Below are 19,166 nucleotides of genomic sequence, written 5' to 3'. Positions count from 1 at the left end.
ATTGAACCTGGTGTACCCTCAAAAAAATAAAAAAATAAAAAAATAAATGGGAAGGAGAGACTAGAAGATCTCTAAAGTCTTTTCTAGCTCTTAATGTTCCATAATTCTTTGAGTAAGGAAAATTTATAGGAATGTGTTTTGGTTCAATATTAGAGTGAACATTTTACAGTTAGAGCTGTCCTTAATTTTGAAATTTATCAGGTATCTGCTATGTGCCAGATGTTAGAGATACAAAATGAATTGGTTAGGAAATAAACAGCTTGTCACCATAAGTGTACAGTTAAAGACTGGGTAACCACATGTCAGGGATGCTCTGGAATAGAAGTTACCCAGAGTTGGAAATAGGTTTTGGATGGGTGACTTAAGTCCTTTTTAGTGCTAAAGCTATGATTCTTTCACTTGAGCTTTGGTTTTGTTTTAATTAATAGGCTTTGTTTTATTTTATTTTTTAAGCAATGTTAGGTTTACATAAAAATCTAGGGGAAAATACAGAAAGTTCCTATACACCCCCTTCCCTCTCTTCCCCAATCTCTCATATTATTAACATGTTCCATCAAGTTAGTACATCTGTTATAGTTGATGAGCCAATGTTAATTTATTAAGTCCGTAGTTTACATTAAGTTTCACTCTTTGTGCTGTACATTCTATGAGAGTTTTAATAAACTTATAATGACAAGTATTCGCCATTACAGTATCATGCAAAATAGCTTCCCTGGCCTCATCGTCCCCTGTGTTCTATCTGTTCATCCTTCCCTTCCTTGCCCTGAACCTCTGGCAGCCACTAATCTTTTCACTGTCTCCATGGTTTTGTCATCAGCAGTGAATGAGAGTTCTTGTTATTCCACATCCTCAATAGCATTTGCTGTTGTCAGTATTTTGGATTTTGGTCATTCTCATATGTGTGTAGTGGTATCTCGTTGTTTCTTTTACCTGTTTTAAGCAGAGAACTGGCCATTTTAGTTGCCTCAGTATAAATTTGAACTAGAGAGGGTTAGATCATATGTTGTTGGACTGTGATCCCTTTGGACTTCTCTAAGGATCTACAGAGATAATTTGTGTGGCCATTCTATAGTATAATTAAATTTTTTTTTTTTAAGTTTTCTGTGTGTATATGAATTTGAAATAGGTTAACATGATAGTGATTTTTATTCTTTTGACAGGAATTAGTTACCAGCAGATTTTCTCAAAATTTGTAATGTCTAAAATTTTCTGAATACTAAACATTTTTTTATTCCTCCTTGGAGCTTTTGAGAGAATTATATGTAACTTCGGGTCTCTTGCTGGAGTGGGAAAAGAAATATGGGGTGAAGGTGTGCAGAAACCAACTGTGACCAGAGTAGTTGCCTTAGCTCCCTTTATGACCCAAATATCAGTAGATAATAGGCAGGCAGAGAGCTAATATATTGGAATTCCAGAAATGGAAGGGATCTGCATTTGCCTGGAACTGGGAAGTATAGTGTATGGAAGATGTGGAAATTAAGAAAGTTTTAAAATGCAGTAGACTTTTGGAGAATAGAAAGTCTGATTGGCAGGTAATGTGGAAAAAAGCATAGTTATGTGGGCCTTGGATCTAATTTCTGTTGCATGCTCACCCTTTGCCAGGCATTACACGAAGTACTTTTGTATCTGTTAATGCTTTTAACCGTCATCATAACTATGGCCAGTTACAGATCTTATTTCCAGAATAAGAAACTGAGACTTAGAAAGAGTAAGTAACTTGACAAGGTCACCCTGCAGTAACTAACAGAGCTGGCATTTGGATCTGTCAGAGTGTGAGCAGCTGGTGTTCTGCCTCACACGTGTGATTCTCTTAAATTTGTTTGCCATCCTATAAGAGAGATGACATGGATCACCCATCATCAAAAATTTGCTGATTTCCTTTTGAAATGTGATCTTTGACCTCTTGATTTGAAGCCTGAGAGGTGAGCAGCATTAAGTAGAATGATGGAAAGAAGACAGATTAAAAACAGAAATTAAATGCGTCTAAAAAGAGATGTCGCAGGCACTTTGTGTTTAAATAAAAGGATACCCTCTCCACACCCACTATTTGTACTCTGGGAATCGAAGGTGAGATGGGACAGCAGGAAGTGTTAGAAGGCAGATATTACTGGTGGTGTGCAACATTAGTATTAGTCCAGGTGCTTTGCAGATAGGACTGGGGTGTTCAGACAAGGTTTAAATGGAGGGAGGAAGAGGGCAGACTGGGGACTAGGGGAAGTGGCAGCAGACAAATGCATAAGCTAACCTTAGTCACTGTTGCTTTATCTCATATCTCTTACTGCCACTGCAACCTTCCCATTACTTTCCTCTTCCAGACCATCCTGAAATCCACTTTCATTCTTCTCCCAAATACCCATATTACCATTATGCTCCCCAGCTTTAAAACATCCAGGGATTCCCGTTGCTCACCAGACAAAACCCAGCCTCCACAGCCTAATGGCCAAGCCCTGCACAGCCTGGTCCTCCTCTCTATACCCAGCTCTTTACTCTTGTGGATGGGGCCCCTTCCTCCTCCATCACCTCCTGAATAGCCCTTGTCTACACCCAGCTCCAGGGATGCTCCCCCCACCTCCCCTCCCCCACAAGCTGTTGAGGCCCCTGCAGTAGGTGATAGCGCTCTAGTCACTGCACACTGACCTGGGCTGATTATACCTGGCACTCTCACAGGCTGGGGAAAGTGGGTGCATGCTTAAGTGCTTGTAGAAATTGACTCCAGTCCCAAAACACCCAGCAAATTGGTATTTTGACCCTGGGGGCCTCTGAGGCTATTTAGTCCTAGTGTAAGTACAAATTAATGTCTTTGGTCACATTCTGATGTCCTTCACCAGAAGGTTAGGAGTGATTTATTGGTAGTTACTGTATGAGTTTTGCTGTTGTCAGTGACTTAAGATGGATCACTCAGTTGAGAGGAGGATCTAAGTCCTTCCTACTAAGTTAGGATGTGCGTCTTTCTTTAACAGCCACTTGTGGTTCAGCATTTCTGGAGCTTGGTTGTCCGTGTCCTGTCAGAGATGGAAGATTTGTATAGTACATGAAATATGCAGGAATACAGTGATGCCTTTGTTTGCACATTTTGCCTTACATTATTATAAAGGTGATTTTTTTTCAGTGTATTGGGTTGGCCAAAAGTTCGTTTGGCTTTAAGTAAAAATAAAAGACATTTTTCATTTTCACGAAGATCTTTATTGAACAACATGTTCACTAACCAAACGAACTTTTTGGTCAACCCAATAGCTGTATCCTTTCTGGTAGTAAATTGATTTTCACAGGCAAAGTCTGCAGTTATGGTGGGAAAGGAATAAGACAACAAGGGCCTGGGGTGGGTAGAAGTCAGTGAATGGTCTTAGGAAGTGCTGAAAGGGACCTTGGAGATCAGCTAGTCCAGCTACTCATTTTACAGCTGGAGAAGATGAGATCCAGAGTTCTGACTTTCCATATTTCACATAACCAAAGCATGAGCTAAGGATTCAGACCTTCAGACTCCAATGCAGTTCTTTCATTTTGATTCTTCTTCCTTTCCCTTTCCTTCCCTCCCTGTTTCTCCAGCCCACTCCCAAACTTCCTGGACTTTTCTAGGGTTTTACATTTCACTCCGAGCAGCCTTCCCATGTATTGTAAAGTTCTCTAATGTTTCAGTGAAAGGAGTGGACTGCACATCACCCCAGATCTTCCCGTGGCTCCGCTGGAGTCCTGAGAAATAAGGTATTCAAGGACTGTCACCCAGCTTTACAGACAGCCTGCAGCTGTAGTGGAGAGAGATGTGCTTGAATAGTGTCAGCTTTTGCTGCAGTCCTGTTTAAAAACTGAGACTTCTGATTTGGAGGTAACAGGTATAATCCTTGGCAGCCTAAATGATGCTTTGACGGTAGAAACAGAAAAATACATTTGAGTATATTGACCATGCTAAGAAGAAACTGGTGTCCAACCAGGTGGTGATGCATGTCTGTCTTCTAACATAAATGTTTCGTCACTTTGATTTGAAAATGCTTTGTGGACATGGTTTTACTTTATATTCCGTGGTCATTTATGTTGAAGGTCACTGCCTTGTATAGTACTGTTTCCCACTTCCCCGTGGTATTGTCAGCATTAGAGATCCAAGTGTCCTTAGTGGCGTGACTCCTCTTCACGTCATTCTCAACTTATTTGTCTTGTAAAGCCTAATAGGTCTTTTGATTCAGGAAATGCAGGTGAACAGTAGAGATCATAGGTGAATTGTGTCTAGTTCTTCCAATTAACAGGTTTAAGTTGTATCTTTTTATATGATTAGTAGAAAGAAATATGCCATTTTTCATTATCCTTTGTTTATGTCATGCAAAATCATCAGAATGGAGTTTGTGATGAAAGACATCTTAGAACCTCTTGGTCCAGCCCCTGATATTATAGATAAGGAATCTAAGACCCAGAGAAAATAAGGGTTTTGCTCAGGGTTACCCAGGCAAGTAATAACAGAGCTATACCTAGCTCTCACTCCAGTCCAGTATTCCTTCTTCTACATTATCACAAACTTAAAAAGAGAATAGTTATTCAGATAACTTTTTAAAATGTACCTTTGCCTCCTTATTAACAAAACCTGAGGCATATCGGGACCATTTTTTTTTTTCCCAAGAAGTTTAAACTTCTCTAATAAGCCTTGCCATAGCCATTCTGGTAAGCAAACCTTTTAATTACATATTTTCCTTCGTTACTTCAGCTTAGTGTAATAAACATTTCAGGAGACATTTATTAAGCACCAACTATAGACTTAACACTGTGCTGAAGATACAAAGATGGTCTTCACCTTCCAGAAAAGTGCCTTATAGTTTTATTTAAGCTACACTGAAAGTCTTTCAGAGGGGTAAAAATAACATCTCTGTTTTACTCACAGAATGATTGCAGAAGTAGATGTATAATTCTGCAGTAGCTCTGTTATTACTTGCCTGGGTAACCCTGAGCAAAACCCTTATTTTCTCTGGGTCTTAGATTCCTTATCTATAATATTTTCTTCTCTGCTTCCTCTTCACTGCATCTATCAGTGATCTATGCTAATCCATGACTGTTCTCAGGGTTGATAGAGACAGTTTCTAGAGCAAAATCAGGCTTGCAGAGTTTCTACTCTGCCTCTTGTGCTGTCACCTCTTGTACTGATGTAATTCATGTCTACATCTGTGCTTCCCATTCACTCTGCAGGTATAACCGAGACTATGTGGTAGAAGGGGAACCCTATGCTGGTTATGATAGACACAATGCAGAGGTAGCAGCCTTTCATTTGGACAGGTATGTGTAATCACAGTGGGTTACATTCGTTTTGCTTCCTTTTAAAAATAATTTGGAGAGGGACTTCCTAGATGGTGCAGTGGTTGGGGGTCCGCCTGCCAGTGCAGGGGACACACATTTAATCCCTGCCCCAGGAAGATACCACATGCCGAGGAATGGCTGGGCCCGTGCACCACAGCTATTGAGCCTGCGCTCTAGAGCCCATGAGCCACAACTGTTGAGCCCATGTGCCACAACTACTGAAGCCTATGCACCTGGAGCCCGTGCTTCACAACAGGAGAGGCCACCACGATGAGGAATCCGTGCACTGCAACAAGGAGTTGGCCCCCGCTCGCCACAACTAGAGAAAGCCCGTATGCAGCAACAAAGACCCAACATAGCCAATAAAATAAATAAATAAATAAATAAATAAATTTATAAAAAAAATAATAATAATATGGAGAGGACTTGTGGACTCCTTTCAAAGGAGTGTAATAAACGAAGTTTAAAAACTTTGACTTGTTACCTACTTTAAATACCTGATTAATTCCATTAAATTTGTGTGAGTACCTCATTATTTGGGTGGTACTAGGAATACCAAAGTAAATGTCTTAACTCCAGACTTTTTTAGGTCATTTCACTCTGTTATGCCCTCTCTTATTAGCATTAGTGAAGATGTTCTTGGTAAATAAAATGTCAGGAAGAAAACCAGAGTTTGAATTCAGATCTCTAAGTTGAACTGGTTGTTAATTGGGCCTGGCAGTCCTGATTTTTGTTTTGTTTTGATTTTGTTTTAAGTAATACTCACTTATCCTCATATGCTAGAAACATATAGCATGACATATATATGAATTTTATGGTCCTTCATACAAAATGTGTACGGCTTCAATAACCAGGAAAATTGTAAGAGAAAAATAGATGTGAAGTCTAAATATATACATTAACTAGGAAAATTAATACTTTTCAAGCAGGTTATTAAGTCAGGATCCCTGTAACTGACTTGTCTAAGTATCCCAGTTGCTCCTCTGATCCACTCTTTAATCAGGGCATATTGGTAGACTTTAAAAGAAATTATTCACAATATTTTAAAAATGAATCTATAAGGAGAACAGAAGAAAATGAAGGTGAATTTTTGCCTTTTTTTCTGGATTAGGAAGGATTTTCTAAGCATAAAAGCAATAATTTAAAAATCATAAAGAAAAAAGTAGACTCAGCTAAATAAAAAAATTTAACTCGTATGTCAAGAAACATCAAACAAAAATGTAAAAGAAAACAAACTTAGGAGGAAAATACTTGAATCTAATATAATCTAAGCATTAATAGCCTTAATATATAAGTGTTTAGAAAATCTTATATATATGCTAAAACGCTAGTAGAAAATGGTCTAAGAATACAGTTGGCTGATAGAAATTATTGATTGCTAATAAATATGACAGAGGGAGTTCATTTTCACCAGTAACAAAAAAAACTCCAGGGAATTCTCTGGCAGCCCAGTGGTTAGAACTCGTGCTTTCACTGCTAGGGTTCAATCCCTGGTCAGGGAACTAAGGGTTCAATGTCTGGTCAGGGAACTAAGATATCCCGCAAGCTGCATGGCGCAGCAAAAAAAAAAAAAAAATCCAGTTGAAACAATGGGATGCTATTTTCTCCTACTGAAAATAGCAAAGATTAGAAAAAAGATAATGCTTTATTGGACATTGACATTCATATACTGCGTGTGTCATTGTTAATTGGTTCAGTCGTTCCATTAAGAACTCTGGCTTTGGACTTCCCTTGTGGCACAGTAGTTAAGAATCCTCCTGCCAATGCAGGGAACACTGGTTCGATCCCTGGGCCGGGAAGATTCCACATGCCACAGAGCAGCTGAGCCCATGCGCCACAACTACTGATCCCGTGCTCTAGAGCCTGCGAGCCACAGCTACTGAGCCTGTGTGCCACAACTACTGAAGCCTGCGTGCTTAGAGCCTATGCTCCACAACAAGAGAAGCCACCAGAATGAGAAGTCCACGCACCGCAATGAAGAGTAGCCCCTGCCCACCACAACTAGAGAAGGCCCATGAGTAGCAACCAAGACCCAACGTAGCCAATAAATAAATAAATAAATTTAATAACCAAAAAAAGAACTCTTGCATTATATATCAAAAACCTTAATGTTCATACCCTTTGAATGAGTAACTACCTTTTTATGCAAACATCCAAATTATTTCTAGGAAGACGTTTCAAGGAAGCACCCTAGAAAATCAGAAATTCAGATATACATATACCAAGATCTTAGCTGGTAGCATTTTCAGTAGTGAAGATATGGAAGCAATCTAAACATCTAATGAAAAGGAAAAATTAAATAAATGTTTTTTCACAGTACCATGAATTTTCATTGCCTCTTTTAAGGCCTAGTGGGAAAGAGTTGGATAAATCCTACTTATCACTTAATTGCACATTAGAATCAGTCTTTCCAGGACCTCATTTGTTCCCTTATTTTCTTCATCCCTAAACCCCTTCCTGTTTCCCTCTTGATGGACACCAGCAGTGCATAAAGATCTTTTTCCCATATCCATACCAATATTTCATATTATCCAACATATTAATTTTTGTTCATGTAATATAGGTAAGGTGGTATCTCATTGTTATTTTATATTATCCCAGTTATGGGCAGAGATTAGTACCTCCTTATCTTTTCACAGCACAACACCTATTTGTTAACTTAGAGTGAAGTAGTCTTTGTACAGAAATTATTACTTTTGATGTTAATTAAATATGTTTCAATTTATTTTTAAATTAATTAATTAATTTATTTATTTATTTTTGTGGCCTCGCCACGCAGCATACGGGATCCTAGTTCCCTGACCAGGGATGGAACCTGTGCCCCCTGCAGTGGAAGTGTGGAATCTTAATCACTGGACCACCAGGGAAGTCTCCATAATATTTCAATTTATGACCTGTGCTTGGAGGTCTTGTATTTTAAAGCCCTTCCCTCCCACAAAGTCTAAAAGATATTCTCTGGCCAGTCCCCCTACCCCTTTTGTTAACTGCCCCATCCAAGCTCAGGTGACACTGGACATGCCTTCCCAGCACTGAGTGGCTGCTGTTTTTTGGTCTGACAGTGGTCAATGGGGAGAAAAAGTACTTCTCCACTTTCTTTCCCACCCATTTCTCCTTACACTTTTCTGCTCTGAGTTGCTATTTCTCCATTACATTTAACCACCTTCTCTAGCTTCAGGAGATTCTCTCGATTTTTATGCTATTTTGACAGATCTGTTGATCTCCTTGCTTTTGTGGCTTTTCTAAAAATGAGTTTAGGACAGAGTCAGTCAGCAGCCCTGAACAATGGATTATTTATTGCACAGTCATTTTTAAAGCCTTTTATAATACATGAGAAAAGGCTCATGATACAATGATGAGTGAAAAGCAGGAGACAAAACTGCGTATAGTATAATCTCAATTGTGTATATACACATAAGAGTGAGCGTGTGTTTATATATACACGTGAAGGAAAAAATGGTCGTGTGCCAAAATGTCAGTAGTTATTTGTGGGTTGTGGAATTATGGATGATTTTAATTTTCTTCCATAAATTTTCTGTGTTCCAAATCCTGCCCCTCCAACTTTTCTTCAGTGAGTGTGTATTTTTTAGCCAAAATTTTCCTTTTTCAAAATAAATGATGGCATGCAATGGTAAGGTTGCACTTTTTTTTTTTTTTTGGCACACGGGCTTAGTTGCTCCGCGGCATGTGGGATCTTCCTGGAGCTGGGATCGAATCCGTGACCTCTGCATTGGCAGGCGGATTCTTAACCACTGCGCCACCTAGGAAGCCCAGGTTGCACTTTTAGACCGTTAGAAGTATCTTCAAATGTATCTATATTTAAGTTGTCCTATGAGTTTATCCTTTTAGATTAATCTGTATAGTTTTCTGTCAGTGTTTTATGCAAAGGTTTGAAGCCATGTATGAATTTAGGCCCAATTTTTTTAATGCTTTGTTTAATTTTAAAATTTTATTATGAAAAATTTATGACGGACATAGAATTGTAGAGTAAGCTCATATACCCACTCCCTAGGTTTAACAGTTGCTCACACTTTCCCAAATTTAAATAATTTACATCTCGATATTCATAAATATATGTACCTCTAAAAAATATTTACCAGCAATCAACAATACCTTTATACACCTAACATGATTAACCATAATTTTTAAAACTACTGTTTAGGGAATTCCCTGGCAGTTCTGTGGTTATAACTCTGAGCTCTCACTGCCTGAGTTCAATTCCTGGTTGAGGAACTAAGATTCCGCAAGCTATGAGATGCAGCCAAAAAAAAAAAAAAAAACACTACTGTTTAAAATATATCCCCATAGATTTTTCTCTTTTGTTCAACCTTCCAAACCAGGATTCTGGGTTTCCGCCGAGCCCCCTTGGTGGTTGGCAGATTTGTTAATCTGCGGACAGAGATCAAGCCTGTTGCCACGGAGCAGCTCTTGAGCACCTTCCTAACAGTAGGTAAGAAGGTTATAGAGGACATTTAGATAAGGGAATACTTAATAAATTAAATGCGACATCATTGAGCAAGCTGGCTCATGACTTTTAGGAATTGAAGAACTCAAGGGAATAGAAAAGCAAATCAGGCAGCTTGTTCTCAGATTACTGGGGGAAATAGATCTAAAGGTAGATGGCAGGAAATTGAACATTTTCCCTAATGTGTGCTTTGTGTGTCTGTGAAGTAGAAAGTGAGATCATTTACGATAGTGTAATTAGGGGATAACTTTATTTCCTTCTGCTTGATCTTAAACTAAATCTCAGACTCAAAATTTGGCCTAAATCAGTTGTTGTTTGTATATCACTGCCTTGGTTTTTTTCATAGTCCTGTACTTTCTTGGGAACTATGTTCCTGTCTCCTGAGAGTTGAGCAAACCTTAAGGCAACTCTGTAAGAGGGTCAGAAATTCCCTTGTAGAGTTGCACTTGGGCCTGGAAGATGACCACTGCCTCCTCCTACTCTGCAAACCGTAGCCTGTAACTCAGTGTGTGGAACTGACTGCCATCCCTCTGGCCTCTGTTCTCCATTGTCACACTCTGAGGTAAGGGGTCTGGACTAGAATTCTCACTCCTGTTCTCCTTGCAGACATAGTGAGAATGGGAGGAATTCAGAGGTGCTGTGGTCTCTTGTCTGAGCCTCCTTATGGTGACATTTTCAATGACACAGTACTCTGCATTGATATGACTGTTGAAATAGACATTGCAAGATGAACTTCAACTTGCTTTGCTAGAGTGAATGGATTTACATTTATAATGAGGTGAAACTGAATATTTAAAGCACTTGTGACAGATTCATCATTCAAAATTTAAATTTATAAGGCTAGGGCTCTGGTGTTCTTACAAATAACCAAAAGCATACAGTGTCACTGATTTGTTTTATATATTTTCTAATCACTTTTGCTTGTCCAGTTTTATGCTTAGGCAAACACGCATTCCTGATGGATGAGAGGAGGTCAAGAAAAATAGACCCATTGTCTAGAGACTCTTAGAATGTTAACACTTATATATTGTGCAAGGTGCCAGGGAAGGGAGAGGCCAGAAAAAGTTTTGTAGAGGAGGTTATTAACACTTGGGCTGAGTATTGAAGAATCCATAGATGCTACCCAAGCAGCAAAGAGGGAAGGGCATTGGGCAAAATAACAGGAAGTGTAATGGAAACGAGGGCGCGAAGACCTGGAAGTACACCGGATTGGTACATTTAGGGAAAAGCTTGGATACACCCTGCACCATAGGGCAGTGTCTTTGTCTGATATAACAAGATATCATGACTGTGTGGCTTAAACAATCGGGATTTATTTTTCACAGTTCTAAATGCTGGATGTCCAAGATCAGGGTGCCAGCATGGTTGGGTTCTGGTGAAAGCCCTCTTTGTGATTCACAGGCAGCAGTCTTCTTCCTGTATCCTCACGTTGCAGAGAGAGAATGAAGGAGGAATCATCTCTGTCATGTCTCTCCTTATAAAGGCACTAGTCCTATCATGAGGACTCCTCCCCAAAATCCCACCTTCGAATACCACCATATAGGGGCTCCACCATGTGAATTCTAAGGGGGACACGAACATTCATTCCATAGCAGACAGGTAGAGGGATTGGCTGGAGATAGGCTTTAAGTAATGGGCTGAGCTTAGCACACTTTTTCTAATGTATTATTAGATAACTTGGTATAATGATAACTAAAGTTTATATAGCCCTTGCAACCTGACAGAGTGCTTTCACACAGTTACCTTATTTACCCTCTTGACAAAAGAGTGCAATAAGTAGGGGAAGTTTATCTACATTTCAGACCTGAGAAAGAGGTTTAAAAGAGTTAATTTACTTTCCCAAAGTCACAAGGCTACTAATTGTTAGCCAGGATTCAAAACCAGGTTTTAAGACTCTAAAATATTTGATCCGCTTATATTCTTCTATATTCGTTCCTTTATTCATTGAACAAAATTTTGTTTCACTCTGTGTGGCAGGCTCTGAACTAGGTGTTGAATATACAAAAATGAATGACACCTTCCTGCCTTCAAGGAACTTTGTGTAATGGGGGAGCCAGGCATGTACAGAGGGCCTATGGGAACATGGAGGGGAAGAGGAGGGGGGGTCTAGAAGTTAGGACCAGGGTGATTGTTTCAACCAAGTCTTAAAGGGAGACTAGCAATCCTGCAGGAAGATACAGTGGGAAAGAACACCCTAGGTTTGGAAAAGGACTCAGTATGTTTTGTGCAAGTGACTCCTTTGGTAGTCTAGAGAAGTTTCTGGATGCTTTCTTAAAATAATGCTTTTAAATACATAAATTAAAAACATAGACTTATAAACAAAACCAATAATATTGAAGTATATATTTTTAACCTAAAATTACAAAAAGCAAATTTGTGATAGAGTAACATGTGCTGTGTTATTTACACATTAAATAATAAGATTTAGAGTGATCTAGTAACTACCATAATTTCAGACCATAAATATAAATGATACTTTGCGGTATCTGCAACAGTGTTCATATGATATGAAAAATCTATTGATTTCTTCTGGTGGAAAAGTCAGGTAATGCTAATACTATGGTTTGCTCCCTACCCTCAAAATTGAAGGAAATTCTAAGTTTCAGGTAGAAGTTAGTGAAAATAAAAATGTAATTTTGTTTCCATCCAGTTCACAGACTGCCTGAATTAACCCTGTTCCAGGTGGAGGACAGAGCAGAGACAACAGTGACAAGAAGGGAGAGAAGAGCATGGCAAGCTCAGGAGACTGTAGTTTAGCTGAAGTAAAGACTTTCTCCTTAGGCACTGGGAGGCCACTGAATAGAATCTGAATGTGGAAAGATCAGATCTGAATTTTAGAAAACTTATTGTAGCAGCATTGTGGAGGATGAATTGGGAAGAGGCAAGATAAGAGCCCTTGGGGGCTGTTGTAGTAAATTCACATGCAGTGAGTTAAAACTAAAACAGGGACCAGGTATGGAAAGATTTAGGAGATACTCAAGAATTAGAAGGGAAAGAATTCGGTGAACATCTGGGCTGAGTGAGACAATTGAGAGAGAAGAAAAAATTTAAAATGACTTCTGAATTTCTGGATTGGATGACTAAGTATGTAATGAAGCTGTTAGCTACCTGAGGAATGTACAGAAAGGAGCAGACTTAGGGAGCTGGAGCAGAGGAAGGTAATGAATTTAATTTTGGATATTTTGTTTCCTTGTGTAAAATAACAGGAAATAGATACATTGGTTTCTGTCCCCAATTCCTGACACACGGCTCCTAAAACCCTGTTAAATTCCTAAGTGATAAGAACAGTAGGAGCGTATCTTATTCTATTCACGTGATTCTGAGTTGGTTCCTGGATGCCTTCTGGATGGGAGCTGGTCACCAGAAAGACCAAGCCCTAATTAGAAGCTTGGAATTTTCAGCCCCACACCCTTGCCCTTTCTCCACAGAGGGGCGAGGGTCTAGAAATAATTGATCATGGCTAGAATAAATAATTGATCTTGCCTACATAAGGAAGTCTCTATAAAAATTCCAGTAGCATGGGGTTCGGGGAACTTTACCAGTTGGTGAACCAAAAGTTTCCATGTGCCACCATGCCAGTCCCCAAACTCCACAAGGACAGAAGCTCCTTTGTTCATGACCTCGCCCTGTGTATCTCTTCATCTGGCTCTTGATTGATATCCTTTGTAACAAACCAGTCATCTAGGACAGCGGTCCCCAACCTTTTTGGCACCAGGGACTGGTTTCGTGGAAGACAGTTTTTCCATGGATGTGCTGGGGGGGATGGTCAGGAGGTAATGTGAGCGATGGGGAGCCGCACATGAAGCTTCGCTCACTTGCCCGCTGTTTACCTCCCGCTGTGCAGCCCTGTTCCTAACAAGCTACTGATCGGTACTGGTCCGCAGCCTAGGGATTGGGGACCCCTAATCTAAGGAGTAAACTGGTTTCCCAAGACCTGTGAGCCACCCTAGTAATTTTTTTTATTGAGGTATAGTTGACATACAACATTGTTAGTTTCAGATGTACAGCATAATGATTCAATATTTATACATATTATGAAATGATAATTGACATACAACATTGTTAGTTTCAGATGTACAGCATAATGATTCAATATTTATACATATTATGAAATGATCACCACGATAAGTCTAGTTAACAAACATTATCATACATAGGTACAGAATTGTTTTTTCTCTGGTGAGGAGAACTTTTGAGGTCTGTTCACATAGCAACTTTCAAATATGCAATACAGTGTTATTTACTACAGTTACTATGCTGTACATTACATCCTGATGACTTATTTTATAACTGGAAGTTTGTACCTTTTGACTCCTTTCACCCATTTCTCCCACCCCCAGACCCCCCAGTCTCTGGTAACCACCCATCTGTTCTCAGTATCTGTGAGCTTGGGGTTGTTGTGTTTTGTTTTAGATTCTATAAGTGAGAACATACAGTATCTTTCTCTGACTTATTTCACTTAATGTAATGCCCTCAAGGGCCATCAGTGTTGTTGCAAATGGCAAGATTTTATTTTTCTATGGCTGAATAATATTCCATTATCTATATATGTCACATTTTTTTCTTTATCCATTCATACATTGATGAGTACTTAGGTTGTTTCTGTGTCTTGGATGTTGTAAATAATGCTTTAGTGAACATGGGGGTGCAGATAGCTTTTTGAATTAGTGTTTTCATTCTCTTCAGATGAGTACCTAGAAGTAGAATTGCTGGATCATATGGTAGGTCAATTTTTAATTTTTTGAGAAACCTCCAAACCGCTTTTCCACAGTGGTTGCACCAATTTATGTTCCCACCAGTGATGCACAAGGATTCCCTTTTCTCTACAGCCTCACCAACTCTGGTTATTTCTTGTCTCTCTAGTAGGTGTGATGTGATATCTCATTGTGGTTTTGATTCGCATTTCCCTTGTGATTAGTGATGTTGAGCACCTTTTCATGTATCTGTTGGCCACTTGTATGTCTTCTTTGGAATAATGTCCATTCAGATCTTCTGCTCATTTTTTAATTGGATTTTTTTTTTTTTTTTTTGCTATTGAGTTGTATGGGTCCTTTATATATTTTGGATACTAACCGCTTATCAGATATATGATGTGCAAATATTTTCTCCCATTCAATAGGTCATCTTTTTGTTTTGTTGATGGTTTCCTTTGCTGTGCAGAAACATTTTGATTTGATGTAGTGCCACTTGTTTATTAGCTTTTGTAGTCTTTGCTTTTGGTGTCAAATCCAAAAAATAATTGCCAAGACCAATATCAAGAAACTTACCACATACGTTTTGTTCTAAGAGTTTTATGGTTTCAGGTCTTAAATTCAAGTCTTTAATCCATTTTAAGTTAATTTTTGTATATGTTATAAAATAGTTGTCCAGTTTCATTCTTTTGCAAGTGACTGTCCAGTTTTCCCAACACTGTTTGTTGAAGAGACTGTCCTCTCCCCATTGTATATTCTTTACCCTAGCAAATTAATCAAACCCAAACAGGGGCTCATAGGAAACTCTGATTTATAACCAGTTGGTCAGAAGCACAGGTGACAACCTGGACTTGAAATTGGCTTCTGAAGTGGAAGGCAGTCTTATGGGACTGCACCCTTAACCTGTGGAGTCTGGTGCTATCTCCAGATAGATAGTGTCAGAATTAAGTTAAATTGTAGGACACCCAGCTGGTGTCCAAGAATTGCTTGGTGGGGGGGAAACCGATACGTAGTGAAATTGGGTGCAGAATCTTACTCCTGGAAACTTCCAGGAGTAAATTGACTAGTCATTTAGGAGCTAAAATCTGCAGCTTAGGAGAGAAGTGTGGGCTGGAGGTATAGATTTTATTATATAGGTGTCACTTCATCCAAGGAGAGCATGGAGATCAAGGTCATCAGAAAAGCAGCTTTAAACGTTTGGGGCATCCAGGAAACAGTGAAAGACTCAGAGCCTCAGGTTCATGGCTATAAAACCGGAATATTGAGGCCTGGAAAGATAGATTGGAACCAGATTATTCATAATAAATAGCTGGCATTGATTGGCCTCTGACAATGTGTCAGACACTGTGCTGAGCGTTACCGGGGAGTCTCTCACTCTTCACAACCCAGTGGTGGAAGAACTATCACATTATCTCTATTTTACAGAGGAAGCTTAGAGAGGTAAAATTACATGCCCGTTGCCTTGTAGTCTAATGACTATTTATAGTCTATATTTTGACCCCACAAACCTGACCTTAGATCACACTTTTAGCCTGTACACCTGACTGCATTCAGTTATAAAGGGTCTCATTTACCAAATTCAGAAGTTTGGATTTTGTCACATAGGCAGCAGGTTTCCTACACGGGCAATGTTTGTTTTTTGTTTTCATGTTTTTTTGAATCAGTAATACATTCCCACAACTCACAATTTTTAAAAAAATATCGAAAGGACTACAATGAAAAGCTTTCCTCTCATCCAACCATTCCTTCTCCCTCCTCCTGGTGGTAATCTCTGTTAGTAATTTCTTTATGTCCTCTTTGTATGAAACATGAATATATATTTTTATTTAACTCTACCATTTTATACAACATATGTCACACTGTGCGTACTTCCGCATCTTATTCTTTTGTGTAATACATCTTGGTATCTCATATAAAGAGTTTCTTCATTCTTTTTTTGTTTTACCAGCTACAGAGTGCTCCATTGCGTGAATCTACCATAATTTATTTAACCAGTCCCTCGTTGGACATAAGAGTTCTGGTATTTTGTTTTTATAACCACTGTTGCCTAGAATTACCCTGTACATATTTTATTTCATACATGATCAAATATATCCAGAAGTGGAAGTGCTGGGTCAAAGGGCACATACATTTTTACATATATGTTTAACCAGTTGACATTCTCAGGAGTGATGTATGAGAATGCCTCTTTCCCCCCAGCCTCAGCAACGACGTATTATCAAACTGTGGGTTTTGTTTGTTTCACATGGAGCATCTCTTTATTTGTTTAAGAGCCATTTATATTTTATTTGTCTTTGCATATCCTTTGCTCATTTTTAGCTCTGTCATTGGTCCTGTCGATTTATAGGAGCTCATACATACGAAGGGTAATAATAGCCCTTTGTGTTATGAAATGTAAATGTTTTCCCCAATTCTTTAATTTCTTTTGACTTTGCTTATAGTTGTTTTTTTGGTTTTTTTGTTTTTTGCCTTATAGAAATGTTTTGTTTTTAATGTAATCTGTTCATCTTTTCTGATAGATCTTCTGATTTTGAATCATAGTTAGCCTTGCTCACTCCAACATTATGGAAGAATTTTCTGCCTTTTTTTTTTTTTTTAGTACTTTTATAGTTTTATTTTTCACATTTAAGTTTTTGATATTGTTGGAACTTATTCTGGTCTATGTAATAAAGTATGGCTCCACTGTTGTTGTTTTTTCCCCCCCAGATGGCTATCAGTTGTCCCAATGGCATTTATTAGAGAGTCTCTTGTTTTTCCCCTGCAGTAAATTTTCTTTATTTAATTTCTTTATTTAGCTTTAGTTTCTGGACTTTCTTTTCTGCTCCATTGGACATTATATCTGTTCATGAGCTGGTCTATAATGTTGGGGTGTTTTTTTGTTTGTTTTATATTTTATCAATTTATTTATTTGGGCTGCACCAGGTCTTCCTTGCAGCACTCGGGATCTTCATTTCAGCATGCAGGATCTTTTAGTTGCGGCATGCGGGCCTCTTAGTTGTGGCATGCATGTGGGATCTAGTTCCCTGACCAGGGATCAAACCCAGGGCCCCTGCATTGGGAGCGCAGAGTCTTTACCCACTGGACCACCAGGGAAGTCCCCTATATCGTTTTAATTATTGAGGCATTATACTATGTTTTGATATCTGTAGGTCTAGTCCCCTCTCTTTGCAAATATTTTAATAGTTTTCTAGCAGTTCTTATTTATTTTTTCTTATGACCTTAAAAATTGTCATACCTAGTTACCCTCTAAAAGATCTGTTGGTATTTCTGATGGATCAGGTTAAACTTACAAGTTTATATTTTTATAATTATAAACATTATAAATGTAGTATATCTTTCAATTAGTGTTCAAATCTTCTTTACCTAGGAAAGTGTGTAAAGTAATGGAGAGTGATAGAATCAGCCCTGTGGGTGGGTATATAGTGGATTAGTTTCTATTCAGTGTGTACTATGCCAGAGGTTGGAAATACTAAAAAGTCTGAGTGCTGTTTGTGTCTTCAAGGACACATATACATGAGAGCATAAGCAGTCATTAAAGGAGTATGTGAGGACTTCTAGGTGTAGGGAATTAGCTCATTTGATGGCTATATTTCGTAGAGGTGGAGAGCAAAGAAAACATTACTTACCTTAGCTTTTTATTTTGAAATAATTTTAAATTTACATAAAAGTTGCAGAAGTGATCCAGAGTCCCCCAGATTCCTCAGTTGTTACTACTTCTGAATCATTTGAGAACAGGTTGCAGCCATGAATATCCGTTACAGCATTATATGCTCCCTTGAGACATCAGTGAGTATATCCCAACTACCAGAACACTCCCTACACAACATTCAGCCATCAAAATCAAGAGATTAACATTGATCCAATATCACTGTCTAATCCATAGACCCTATTCAGATGTTGCCACTTGTCCATGTAATGGCCTGTGTACATCCAGGATTCAGTCTAGGATATTGTATTCAGTTATATTCACTTGTCATGCCTTTTTAGCCTCCATCAGGCTGACATAATTCCTCATTCTTCTTGTTTTTCAAGACCTTGACATTTTTGAAGAGTGCAGGCCATTTACTTTCCAGAATTAATTTAGATTTGTCTGATGTTTCTTCATGATTTAAAAACTTTGGTGGAAACTCCAGCAAAGTGCTCCTCTTCACTTCTCAGTGCATCGTATCAGGAGGCACATGGTGTTGGTCCTGTTACTGATGATGGTAACTCATCACTCGATTAAGGTGGTGAGTGTCTGCAGGGTTTCTCTGGTATTTTATACTTACTAATAAGTAATTACTGAGTACTTGGTAGGGAGAAACTCAAAACTATATAAATATTCTATCCTCATCAAACTTTTGCCCACCAGTTTTAGAATTCATTGATAATTCTTGCCTGAATCAGTTACTACTGTGATAGTTGCCAAATGGTGATTTGCTAATTCTGTCATTTCTTCTAGACTTAACTGGTTGCCATTCTGTTGACGAGTAGAACTCCCCTCACCCTGCCCCACTTTTATTTACTTATATTGCTATGAACACGCAGACTCTTAATTTACTCAGAGTTACAATTTGTTACTATTATTATTTATTTTGATGTTCAAACTGTCCCAGATTTGGCCCCTACAAACTGTCTGTTGTGTCATTTGGAATGTCCCCATCATTCTCTGAGTGCATCCTTACAGCTGGCATAGCAGTATGACCCAGGCTCATCTAGTATTTTTCCTGCCCCTGCCCCAGGGTCATCTGTTTCTCCAG

At 38.7% G+C, this 19,166-nt stretch overlaps 1 protein-coding gene across 6 annotated transcripts in view; it reads left to right on the top strand.

The window, feature by feature from the left end:
* Window positions 1-19,166, top strand: part of FAM20B (FAM20B glycosaminoglycan xylosylkinase) — a 41,560-nt gene that overhangs the window by 13,316 nt on the left and 9,078 nt on the right. For all 6 annotated transcript variants that reach the window (XM_057726318.1, XM_057726323.1, XM_057726322.1 and 3 more), the window contains 2 exons: window positions 5,167-5,253; window positions 9,612-9,721. In XM_057726318.1, coding sequence (XP_057582301.1) covers window positions 5,167-5,253; window positions 9,612-9,721 — 197 coding nt within the window. The remainder of the gene's footprint in view (window positions 1-5,166; window positions 5,254-9,611; window positions 9,722-19,166) is intronic.

The sequence above is a fragment of the Hippopotamus amphibius genome, chromosome 3, assembly GCF_030028045.1.
Source record: "Hippopotamus amphibius kiboko isolate mHipAmp2 chromosome 3, mHipAmp2.hap2, whole genome shotgun sequence".
Taxonomy (NCBI): domain Eukaryota; kingdom Metazoa; phylum Chordata; class Mammalia; order Artiodactyla; family Hippopotamidae; genus Hippopotamus; species Hippopotamus amphibius.
This window is presented reverse-complemented; position numbering and strand designations above follow the sequence as displayed.